The sequence below is a fragment of the Tiliqua scincoides genome, chromosome 15 (genome assembly GCF_035046505.1).
Source record: "Tiliqua scincoides isolate rTilSci1 chromosome 15, rTilSci1.hap2, whole genome shotgun sequence".
Taxonomy (NCBI): Eukaryota; Metazoa; Chordata; class Lepidosauria; order Squamata; family Scincidae; genus Tiliqua; species Tiliqua scincoides.
The window spans coordinates 3,500,963-3,513,413 of NC_089835.1; the positions used below are offsets into that span (position 1 = coordinate 3,500,963).

General features: G+C 49.0%; 1 protein-coding gene across 1 annotated transcript in view; it reads left to right on the forward strand.

Annotated features, from left to right (window-relative positions):
- The window catches only part of ASH1L (ASH1 like histone lysine methyltransferase), a 72,165-nt gene extending 63,036 nt beyond the window's left edge, over positions 1–9,129 (forward strand). The window contains exons 22-28 of the mRNA XM_066610148.1: positions 1,672–1,762; positions 2,024–2,162; positions 2,249–2,425; positions 3,912–4,074; positions 4,929–4,969; positions 5,831–6,135; positions 6,757–9,129. Coding sequence (XP_066466245.1) covers positions 1,672–1,762; positions 2,024–2,162; positions 2,249–2,425; positions 3,912–4,074; positions 4,929–4,969; positions 5,831–6,135; positions 6,757–6,848 — 1,008 coding nt within the window. The 3' untranslated portion in view covers positions 6,849–9,129. The remainder of the gene's footprint in view (positions 1–1,671; positions 1,763–2,023; positions 2,163–2,248; positions 2,426–3,911; positions 4,075–4,928; positions 4,970–5,830; positions 6,136–6,756) is intronic.
- Positions 9,130–12,451: the final 3,322 nt, after the last annotated feature.

The window sequence follows — 12,451 nt, forward strand, 5'->3', positions numbered from 1 at the left end:
CAGGTTCAGGCTGCAACCCCTAAATTCACCCCCACAGAAAACAAACCTCACTGAATACAAGGCGCCCCATCCCTGAGCATGCGTGTACAGGAGCACATGAGATGTTTCCTAATTTGACCCCATAAGTCATCCTCCACAGAGGGAAATAGCCAAGTGGTCGTCTGCCAGACTTGTCGGACTCTCTCAGGGACCGATCAGGGAAGATGGGACAGAGACCCTTTAGGGGAAAAAATGGCCATGAAATAACCTTCAGGTGAAAGTGAGTCCGCAAACCTGATGAGAGGAATGGTTTTTATGGGAAAAGAAGAACCAGTTAAGAGCAAAAGCAGGATAGGGAAAGGTCTGTGAAGAAAGTAAATCCATCCAGGATTTAGGAAAAGGAGGTTAAAAGGGTGAGCCCATTTGCCCCTAATGAAGCCCACTTTGTTTTCAGTATCTGTTTGAAAGTATCCACAATGTTTTCTCTGGGCACCCATTTTGCTAGACTCCACCGTGCATTCCCCTGGGGGAATTCCCTGGGGGAATCCCCTGGGGGCTGGGGATAAGAATAGGCCCTCAGTTTGGCTGTACTTGTCGTAAGAGGCGACTAAACAGCCACCGGGTAGATGGGACTCCTCAGCCTGGGAAGGCAGCTCATCTGAGAGAAGGAAAACTCTGATCCCAAACCTCCACTGCCTTGTGGCTACATCCAGTTATGGAAAAGGCTTCAGGAGTCAACCTCGAGGCAAAATCCGGAGCCGGAGTCCCTGAGGCAGTTCATGGCTGAACACAGTCACGTTCTGGCAACTCCTGCGACGCCGCTGGAACCAACTGTATTGGCCTCTGCCTTTCCATTGGACCATTTCAGTAACGTGGAGAGGGGGGATTTGCTGCATGGGTAACAGTCTGTCCTCCATATCTACTTTACCCAGGCGTCGCGCACTGGAGAGAACACTCTGTTCCAGAACCACGATACCATGGTCTTTCGAGACTGAAGGATGCCAACGACCGTGCATCTCTGCTGCCTCATCCCTTGATTGCAGGACCGCTTTTTTCCAGTGGGTCATCTTGCTCCATGAGAAAGCCGCCTGCGTTCTCCTCCCAAAAAGCAACCCCCTTTTGTGCCAACATCTGCTTTCTTAGCTGAGAAAACTGCAAACCACCCAGCTGGAGTAGGTCTCTTGTTAGCTCTGCTGCTCAGGAAGCCAGCTTACCTCTAAGGCATCAGTGACGTGTTCAAAGACCAGAGGAAGACATACCAGCCTCCTTGTTTCCCACACACAACTCTAGAAGATGAAATTGCCATGCTGTCCCACTGCTTTTTCCCCCCACAAGGAACTCTGGGAACAGTGGCTGCTGTGGTGTTGGGCATTCTCAGCAGAACCACAATTCCCAGGTGTCCCTTGGGAGGGAGACCCCAGTAAGCTGTATTGCTGGAAAGTCAGTGTGTTACCTGAGCTAGCAAGGAGGAAGGATCTTTTAAAGCAGATATTAAAAGCTGCAGGAAGGTGCTTTCTGCCTTGTGTTTATAGGATCCTTGCAGCGTTGGCCCTGCAACGTGTTAATTCTGCAGTTCAGGGTGTGTGTGTGTGTGTGTATCGAATGGATGCATTGTGGGTACCTCTTCAACATTCAGCTCAGGGGGAGGGGGAGGAGACACCTCTCAACATATGTCTCTTTCCTCTTCTCTAGGAGGTGCCCATGATTCCCCGACCGCACTATACGCAGCCCGGTTGCGTCTATTTCATCTGCCTGTTACGGGATGACCTGTTGCTACGCCAAGGTGCGCATGTAACCCCTTGGGGGTCGGAGAGAGGACGTTTTGCTGAGTCGGACCCACGGTTCGTTTGGCTCAGCGTTGTCAAGCCCTGACTGGAAGCAGCTCTGTTGAGTCTTGGACCAAGGAGGTCTTCCCCAGCCCTAGCCAGAGACCTCCTGGTTGCAGAATATATGCCCCCTGTGGAGTCATACCCATTTGTGAGCATTAGTCAAACCTCCGTGATGTGAAGAGGCAGCTCCCTATGTGCTTTTTTCCCCCCAACAGGTGACTGTGTGTACCTGATGCGAGACAGCCGGAGGACCCCAGACGGCCACCCCGTCCGGCAGTCGTACCGTCTGCTGTCTCACATCAACCGAGAGAGACTGGACATTTTCCGTATCGAGAAGCTCTGGAAAAATGAGAAGTGAGCATATAAAAAAATTAGAGGGTGGAGAAGGAGTTCATGTGCTCCGTAGACTGACCCTTCCCCTGTCCTTTGCCTTCCCCTAGGGAGGAGCGCTTCGCCTTTGGCCACCACTACTTCCGTCCGCACGAAACGCACCACTCCCCCTCCCGCAAGTTCTACCACAATGAGCTGTTCAGGGTGCCGCTGTATGAGATCATCCCTCTGGAGGCTGTGGTGGGGACCTGCTGTGTGCTGGATCTCTACACTTATTGCAAAGGCAAGTTGCCACCACTGGCCGGCCGCCTGCGGTTCCCACACTGCGTCTCAGCAAAATGCTGTGGGGATGAATGCAACCATCATAGTTTTGCATATCACGTCACACTGACCTCTGTGGTTTCATCTGTGGTCTTCACCTCTTGTGGTGTCACTTCGGGCTTCCAGGAGCCTCCTCTCTGTTCTGTGGCTCTGTTTCTAAGGCTGTAGTAGCGGATTGTTTGACCCTCTTCCTCTGCCGAATAGACAATTTGTTACGACATACACTTGCCCAAAGAACAGAGCCGCAAAACCCAGCTGAGTTTTTTAGCAGTTTTCAACTGCTTCTCTCCATGGCACACCTCTGGACATTTCAGGGCACATCAATGTGCCGTGGCACAGCGGTTGAAAGTCGCTGGTTTAATGAAACAGTTAAAGGCTCCTGTGAACCTCAAAGTACTGCACTCCCCCCACAAAGGAGGTGTCCCAACTGTGCCCAGTTCTGCCCCAGTTTACCCCAGTTGTAGGCCTAGAACTGATCCAGGGCTTGCTGCCCCTCTCCTTACAAGGAAGGGCAAAAGTGCTTGAGGATTTTTGGTTTAGGAAAAACGTAACTGGGAGCTGGGTGCACACAAGAGAGAGCCTTGCAGTTATGTGTGGTGCAGAGGAAGCTGACAGAGAGCGTTCTCCCCTAGACTCACAGTATAACCTGAATTTCAGGTCACCAGTGAAAGTGATGGACAATAGGTTCAGGAGAGACGAAAGAGGAGACATCTTCGCACAATGCAAGCTCAGCTTGTAGATTCCATTGCCATGAGAAGTGAGCTTAAGGCAACAGTTCCCAACCTGGGCATCAGAACCCCTGCCCCGGTACCACGTTCGGAAAATCCTTTCCCCTTAAGTGGGGTGGAGAACCGCCGGCGGAGAACCGGCGGAGCCCATAGGTGACAACACTCATCGCTTCCAGGTTCTCCCCACCACTACCACCAACTACAGGGAGGTAGGAAAGGGGTTTAAACAGGCTTCTTACTTGGTTCATTTGGGTACTTGGTAGCAGTGGCAGTGCGGAGAACCTGGAAGTGATGGAGCCTACGGGTCCCCCAAAGGGTCCCAACCCTGTCTCAAAGGGATAGGAGGTTGGGAACTACTGGCTTAAAGGATTAGACAAATCCACCTTGGTAGAGAAGTCTGTCCCTGGCTGTTAACTACGACAACTGAATCCGTGTTCTAATGCACTGTAGCAACTACTGGGGAGGGGCAGTCACTGCCTCCATGCATGTGGAGTTCGTAGGAGCTTCTGTCCTTTTCATTCAGGGACAAAGCCCACATGCACCCAGAATCCTGCAGTTCTGCAGCGGTGGTGAGAGCATGCATTTTGGAGGAGGCCGTAGCCCCCTTGCAGAGCCACAGTTTCCCCAGCCTGGGGAGGACTTGGGGCATCTAAACTGGTACAGTTGTGTCCAAGAGCTCTGGCTGAGAGACGGCCTTGTGTTCCTCCCCCACAATTCCAGGAAGGCCAAAGGGAGTGAAGGAGCAGGACGTGTACATCTGTGATTACCGCCTTGACAAATCAGCCCACCTCTTCTACAAGATCCACCGGAACCGCTATACAGTGTGCACCAAGTCCTATGCTTTCGACCATTTCCCCAAAAGGCTCACGCCCAAGAGAGATTTTTCGGTAAGCTGCTTCCATTACCAGCCCAGTGAGTCCCCAGCAGGCCTGTTGTCTCACTGCCTCAACCATGGATGCAGGTCTCTTGTTATCTGGTGTGCTCTCTGGGGCATTTGGTGGGTCGCTGTGAGATACAGGAAGCTGGACTAGATGGGCCCATGGCCTGATCCAGTGGGACTGTTCTTATGTTCTTATGGCCTCTTTTTTTTTCTCATGGTGGTGGAGGGCATCTGTGGCCAGGGGTACCTCCCACTCACTGCCCGATAGGGCTTCTCAGTCTGATATTTCCTGCAACTCTCATAAAAGAGGAACAGAAACTATGGTTAGTACAGTTTGCAAGTGAAGGAGATAGTGGATAGTAGAGTTTTTTTTGAAAAAGGAGCAACCAAACAAGTTTCTTGTCTTCAGGGCTGCAGCAACAGGTGTGTGCAAGTTTGTAGCACCTGGAAAAGGAGGTTTGAGCAGGACTTAGGATGGTTGGGGAGGTGAGGAGGGGGAGCTGCTTCAGAGCCCTGTGTGCTACTTGTTCCTCCCCTAGCTGGCAGAAATAGAATAGAGCCATGCCCAGGCTTCTTGGATAGGATGTGTGGAATCTTGAGCTGATATTTTGGTTGCCAATACACACAGCCTCCTTATAAGTTGCTGGACCACTTTTCAGAGATGGTGGGGCAGAAGACTGTGATTCTCAGCCACAGGACCCCAAGCTCTCCTGTGTTCCATTCTCCCCCTTCCATCACTCTCTGTTTTCCTCTGTTTGATCATTCATGACCCAGCTCACTCCTCCAGTTCAGCCGAGGAGCCCAGAGAGCAGGGGGCTCTCAGACCTTGGTTTTTAATTTTCTTCCCTTTCCCCATTGCAGCCTCATTACGTACCAGACAACTACAAGAGAAATGGAGGCAGGTGAGTTCTTGGTGCTGTGAACTGTTTTTTGCCAGACAGTGATTCTGCTTTTAAAAAAAGTGTAGATGTTTCCCCCATAACACATTGCAACATAAGTATCACCCTTTCAGCTTTGAAACAGTTAAACATGAGATCAAAGGCTAAGTGTGGATTGGCTAGTGACCTCCTTGCACCCATGTCTTGCAATTTGTCTCAGTTAACTTGAACAAGCTGCCATGTGCGTGAAGCATCTTCTTGTCTGTCAACAACAGTCTATTTCTGTGATTTCTGCCCTGTCTTTTTTTGAACCCAAAGGAACCCCAAAGGCGGCCTTTGTAAATTAAAATGCAGTTGATGCGATTAAACTGAATGCGATTAAATTGGGACCAATTCCATCCCTTCCAACACACAGCCTTGCTGTACGGGGTGGCCACCTCTCCAAACCAAGTCAAATATTGTGCTTTTTTCCATCCCACCACACACCATGAAATGCCAGTAATTGGAAAAGCCACTTAAGGCTGGAACCCTATGCGTTTACCTGAGAATATGGCTCATTGAAGTCAACGGGACTTGCTTCTGAGCAGAATGCATAGGATTGGGCTGTAAGCCACTGCCTGGTGGTTCACAAGCCCCATGCTGTCCACCCCTTTCCCACAAGGAGTGTTTTCAGTGTGCAAGTGTGGAAAGGGAGGCTCTAACTCTGTGTGCCTGACAAGATATTCCAAATGAAGGCCAGAGCACTTGGGTCCTTGAGTTTTTGGAAAAGACTAGGTGACTAGCTCATCTGAACGAGCAGCAGGCAGAGAGAGGCTCCGGCCACAAAAAGAGCACTAGAAGATTCTCCACGGTGTGTGACCGGTGCCTGCCTGTCTCTGCCTTTAGGTCGTCTTGGAAATCTGACCGTTCCAAGTCCCAGAGCAAAGACCTCAGCCAGGAGGAAGACCCCCTCCCCCTCATGGAGGAAGTGATGGTCAGTCCAGAGCAGGCCTCTCGCGAGCTGGCGCCCAGTCTGGAGGAACCGGAGAAGGAGGCACCCCTCCCAGAAGGCGGCGAGGCGGAGAAAAAGGGGGAGGAGAGCAACCCTGTCTCCAGGCGGCCTTGCACCCCAGAGGAACGCCGGAACATGCAGCGTGAGAGGCTCAACCAAATCCTCCTTGCCCTCCTAGAGAAAATCCCAGGGAAAAACGGTGAGAAAATGCCCACGTATCCCATGCTTGGCCAAAACCAATGCAGTTAGCACAGCCTTGGTCAAGTTGCATCCCCCACCCTCGCATGTGCATCTCCTTGCATGAGAAAAGCGAGCACATTGGAGAGAAAAGCATCCAGCCTAGCCTTCTAGCCTATGTGCTCACTTTAGGTGCGCATGTGGGGGAAGCATTCAGAAATCAGACCTCGCATGCAATCCAGCGAGGTTGCTCGCATGTAGCAGTGCTGACTGTAAGGACACGCATGTTTTAATGGAAAGACGGTGTTAGTTCTCAGGAATATTCCAGAATGGGGGCCACTTCACTGCTTCCCAGGGTGCACAAGTTTGCCATAGCGAGAACTTAAGCAGTGGCAGGGTGGTGGTGGTAGAAATGTTTTTCTGTACAACAACTTGAACCCAGAGCCACCTTCCAGTGGGCAAATGAGACCCATATTTTTCATACAGACGCAGGGAGCTGCTTCCTACCAGAATCCTTATTTATGTGCCCTCTTCTCCCACTGTCCATATCTCTCTTGGGGTGCTCTGAAGGCTCAGAGCACGAGAGGGGGAGCTGCCCATCAAGGGTGCCCTTTAATTGGAACCCATGCCTTCTGCCTTGCAGCCATCGATGTCACCTACCTGCTGGAGGAAGGTTCGGGGAGGAAGCTGCGGCGGCGCACCCTGATTCTTCCTGAGTGCAGCTTCAGGAAGTGACGCGGCGTCCCAGAGAGAGGCTGCGGCCTGGAGATTTAGCTGTTGAGATGTGCGCAAGACAGACAGACGGACGGACGGACGCGCGTGGCTCTTCCCACCTTCCTCCGCTTCACAGTGTGTGTCGAGGGAAGGGGGAGAGAGGAGAAGCCAGGAGGGCAGAAGGAAACTGACAAAAACCCGGTTCTGTAGCACTTAGACAATGTGATTGGGCGGGCAGCCCTGCCCTTCCGGCAGTGCTCTTAAGATGATGTGTGTGGTGTTGGGCGTGCCTTGTTGTCAATGTTAAGGTACTAAGGAAACCTTGTGGTTTTATTTGTCCAAGATGGTCAAATTTTAATTAATTTATTTTGCATTTTTTCCCCCGCTCCGATGTCCCCACTCGAAGGAAAAAGGGGTGTACGGAAGGGCGGGGGGGGGGAGAGACACAGGTTCGGAACTGCTCTCCTCCCTCAGTAGGAATCCTCCTGCTACACGTCTGTTTCTCCCGCAACTGCAAAGCATTGGCCGTCCTCGTCATGGCGGTCCTGGGGTGGGGGTAGGGTGGGGTTGGGGGGTGAGGCATCCGGGCCTTCAGAGGAGAGATTGACTTGGCCAAGATTTACCAGAGGGAGAGGAACCGTTGACTGTATGAGCAGGGGGGCGGGCCTGTTGGGACTGCTCACATGTTGACCCTCCAGCAAGCCGTTCCTGTCTGGAAGCACTTGTAAAAAATGCGGGGAGGATTTTTATTTTCTAAAGCAAGTCCAACCCTAATGCCCACCCCCCTGGGTTTTTTCTCCTTTCTTTCTTTGGTTCCTTCCTTTGTTCCTTCCTTTTTCTTTTTTATAAGCTGTGGTTCTTGTGTGTCCAAGTGTATTCTGAAAAAAAAAAGAATCTGTCCTAACAGCAGACAAAAAAAAAAACAAAAAAAGGAAAAAAAAGTAACTTTTCACTACATGAACCATTGAGCAGTATTTCTGAGCGAGTATTTGTTGTGAACCGTAGACTATATCCACCGATAAACACTACTACTTTGTGTTTTTGTTTTTCTTTTGAGGAAGATCTGTACCGCTTAAAAGCATCCGTCTCTTAAAGAGACAGTGTATAAAAATACGCGTTCCGCCTCTCTCCGCCCTCGTCCGGGGGGAAAAAGGGTCGATTCTCATCAGAGGCAGCAAAGGAATAATTTTCCTTCAATGCAATAGGGTGTTCAGCTGCTCTGGTTAATGGTTGCACCGGAGGGGGCGCCTCCCGTGTGGGCGTGTTCCCTGGGCCCCTTCAGTTGGGGCACAGACAATGGGAGCAGGCGGTTGGCGTACACACTGGCCCTTTAACGTGGCTTTGCTCTCTTTTTGACGTTCATAATGCATATTAGAGTCCTGTTTTAGATGTCCTTATAAGAGACTCCTGTTTTTTCAATGTGCCAAGTTGTATATATCTTTAAAAAAAACAAAACAAACCTTTTCCTTTGCCGCGTGGTTGTAAAGCAATAGTCTTTTTTTTCTCTCTCTCCATGTTCCTTCCCGACGGACCAAGCTCGTCCCGATTTGTACATTCTCGTTGACGATAATTATTATTTTGCTCTTAGTTTGGAACGACAGCAAAACAAAAATTCATTCCATATGAAATTTTACCTTGAACGGTTTAAAAAAAAAAAGAAAAGCAAAAAAAAAGTTTAAAGTGGGGGCGAGAAAGGAAGAGGTGGGGTTGGGGGGAAGGAAAACGCCCTTTGAGAAGGAAAAAAAATATTTTATTAAAAAAAAAAGACAAATAAGAAAATAGTTTGGAATATTTTCTTACTGTAGAGAAGCTCATTGTACAGGAAAAACCCTGAGTATAAAATACTCTGTTTGTGTTGTAGGGGGAAAAAAATAGAAAAAAAATCGCATGTCCAGGGGGGTAAAAAAAAACTACAAAACACAACCCCTTATTGAGTCGCTCCATTTAGTTCAAAACAGGGGAAGGGGGAAGAAATTGTCTCAAAAAACAGTGTCAAACACTAAAAAAAAAAAGAATTTTAAGAGAGGTCCTTTTAAAAAAACAATAGCAAAATAATAACGGAAAAGCACGCCCAAGACGCGAGGCTCAGCTCTGCCATTTTATCTTTCTTCTGTTGAAAGACTAAAAGCGATGTGTGTTTTTTAGACAATCAGATTCTAGGTAAAGTGCGAAGAATTTGTGTTTTGGGGTTTTTTTTTTGGTTGGTTGGTTTGTTTGTTTCGTTTTAAGTTTTTGGATTTTGTTTTTCTTACCGGTGTAGAAAATTACTGACTTTTTTTTAAGGAAAAAAAAAAAAGATTTGGGGGGGAGGGTTACCGGGGTGGGGTTGGGGGGACGGGGGAAGTTATTTTGTATTAACTGAGGAGACGGGCAGCGTTTAACCCCGATCGCTGGTGGAAGCCCAGGAAAAAAAGAGGAACGGAAAAGAAAGAAAGAAAGATAAAAAAAGCACTACGTTTTGTCGCGAATATGGAATACGAACTCTTTTTAGTCTGCATGGGGATAGGCCGTGTGGTTGCTGAGAAGAAATGCTGCTAATATATTTCCTTTTTACAAGAGCATATCTAAATAGACCATTGTTTTGATGTTAATCTTTGTAAATTATGTATTACCAATTTTAACATTGGATGTAATTGCATAAAAAAAGGCCTGCATCTCGAATACTGAGAGATTCTAGTATTAAATGGAAAAAAAATGTTTCTTATTCACTGTCTTCAGAGGGTTTCATTCTTGCTCTCCCCTTTTCACATGTGCGCAGGTGCGCTCCAAGACGCCGTCCCTGGGTACGTAGGGGCCGTCCCAATCTCCAGGTCCCTGTCCTAGTATCTAGACGGGGTTAGTTTGTCACTTGCTTTAAACAAGTCTTGTGGTGCCTTTTAAAGGCCGTTTCAGAGGGAGTGGTTGGTCTGTGGAACTCCTTGCCCCAGGATGTGGTGATGGCATCAGGCCTAGTTGCCTCAAAAAGGGGATTGGAAAGATTTCTGGAGGAAAAGTCCTTCAAGGGTTACAAGCCATGATGTGTACATGCAACATCCTGATTTTAGAAATGGGCTAGGTCAGAATGCCAGATGCATGGGAGGGCACCAGGATGCAGGTCTCTTGTGGTCTTGTGTGCTCCCTCGGGCATTTGCTGGGCCACTGTGAGATACAGGAAGCTGGACTAGATGGGCCTATGGCCTGATCCAGTGGGGCTGTTCTTATGTTCTTAAACTACAATTCCCAGGAGGCCTTGCAGGTCTCTTGTTATCCGGTGTGCTCCCTGGGGCATTTGCTGGGCCACTGTGAGATACAGGAAGCTGGACTAGATGGGCCTATGGCCTGATCCAGTGGGGCTGTTCTTATGTTCTTAACTACAATTCCCAGGAAGCCTTGCAGGTCTCTTGTTATCTGGTGTGCTCCCTGGGGCATTTGCTGGGTCACTGTGAGATACAGGAAGCTGGACTAGATGGACCTATGGCCTGATCTGGCGGGGCCATTCTTATGGTGTGGGTCATAAATCGAGAATCCAAGGTGTACAGAATGCAAAATGGACCCAAATTGGAGGTGAAGCGTGGCAATGTTCAGGCGACGGTGGGTTGGGAGAACAGTTTTGGTATTCCTGGGCACTTAAACACTGATCTGTGAGTCATGATCCCAACCAGGGAGACTCACAGCGGAACAACTGCAAAAGAATTTGTAGGGAAAATTTGAGTATCTTCAGTTTGAACTTAGATGAAGGGTTGGGGCTCTTTAGTTAGAAAAAACGGCGCCTGAGGGGGGAGATGATTGAGAAGTACAAAATTACGCAGGGGGTGGATAGAGTGGAAAGACAGCTGCTCTTTTCCCTCACACAACACCAGAACCAGGGGACAGCCACTAAAATTGAGTGTTGGGAGAGTTAGAACAGACAAAATATTTCTCTACCCAGCTTGTCATTAGTCTGTGGAACCCCTTGCCACAGGATGTGGTGATGACATCTGGCCTGGATGCCTTTAAAGGGGGTTGGAAAGATTGATGTAGGAAAAGTCCATCACGGGTTGGGTAAATGCAACTTCCTGGTTTTCGGAACGAGGCTGCCTCAGAATGCCAGATGTAAGGGAGGGCACCAGGATGTAGGTCTCTTGTTGTCTTGTGTGCTTCCTGGTGGGCCGCTGTGAGATCCAGGAAGCTGGACTAGATGGGCCTTTTGGCCTGATCCAGCAGGGCTCTTCAGGTGTTCTTGAGGCTTTCTGTCTCACGGTGTTTTTAAAATGGCTCGAGTTCAGAGAGACTGGACTATCACCCAGCGTTGCTGATGCAAGTTATCACTGTGGTTAACTCAGGCATCGAGCCTCACCCTTTGTTTCATTTGGCCTTTTCCTTCATGGGTCAGATGCCCTTATTCTGCCTCAATACTTAACATATTCAGCAGAGATGCACTACATGAATAGTACCCATTTTAGCTATTGCAGAGGGGAAATGTCATATATTTATAAGCCTTTACCGCCCTCTTCTTCCCCCTTTAAAAAAAAAATATTGGCATGTTTTATTTTGGCGCTGGGCTTGGAAAGAGATTGCGATATCTCCCCATTCATGTGCATGGTTTTATGTGCACTTTTGTTGATTCAACACAAAATTAGCCTGGGATTGCTTGAAACAGATGCTGTTTTGATACTTGTCCACCAGGTGGTGTTGACTCTGACACTTGGACCACATGTTAGGCAGTGGTGTTTACAGGGTTAAAGGAACTTACCCAGATAAGTTGCTGCCTGGGCTTCCTATGGTGGGGGGTGGGGAGAATTCTCTCCAAATAAAGTTATGGAAGGAAGGAAATCTAGTTTAAGCACTTGAAGGGTAGCGAGAACACCAGAACCAGGGGACATCCACTAAAATTGAGTGTTGGGAGAACAGACAAAAGAAAATATTTCTTTACTCAGTGTGTGGTTGGGCTGTGGAACTCTTTGCCACAGGATGTGGTGATGGCGACTGGCCTGGACGCCTTTAAAAGGGGATTGGACAAGTTTCTGGAGGAAAAATCCATTACGGCGTACAAGCCATGATGTGTATGCACAACCTCCTGATTTTAGAAATGGGTTATGTCAGAATGCCAGATGCATGGGAGGGCACCAGGATGCAGGTCTCTTGTTGTCTGGTGTGCCCCTTGGGGCATTTGGTGGGCCGCTGTGAGATACAGGAAGCTGGACTAGATGGGCCTATGGCCTGATCCAGTGGGGCTGTTCTTATGTTCTTAAACTACAATTCCCAGGAGGCCTTGCAGGTCTCCTTGTTATCTGGTGTGCTCCCTGGGGCATTTGGTGGGTCACTGTGAGATACAGGAAGCTGGACTAAACGGGCCGGATTGGGGTCGGAAGGTGCAGCCGTGATGCAGTCTATGGGCTTTCCTACTCAACTAGACCAGGACAAGAGGGCAAGATCCAGAACAGGTCTGGGTAAAGGGAAGGTTCTGTGTGGGTGGCATCAGTGTGACAGATCCAACTGAACCTGGCCTTGCTGCTGTTGTGAAATCACAGGGCCATGTCCCATGGGTGAGCTCCAAAGAGCTCCAAGAGTTTGGCCAGGCCCAGTGTGATTTTTAACCCTCTCTGCGCCTTATCGCAATCTACTTTGACACACGAACCCACACGCCATTTCAGGTCATTTGCTGA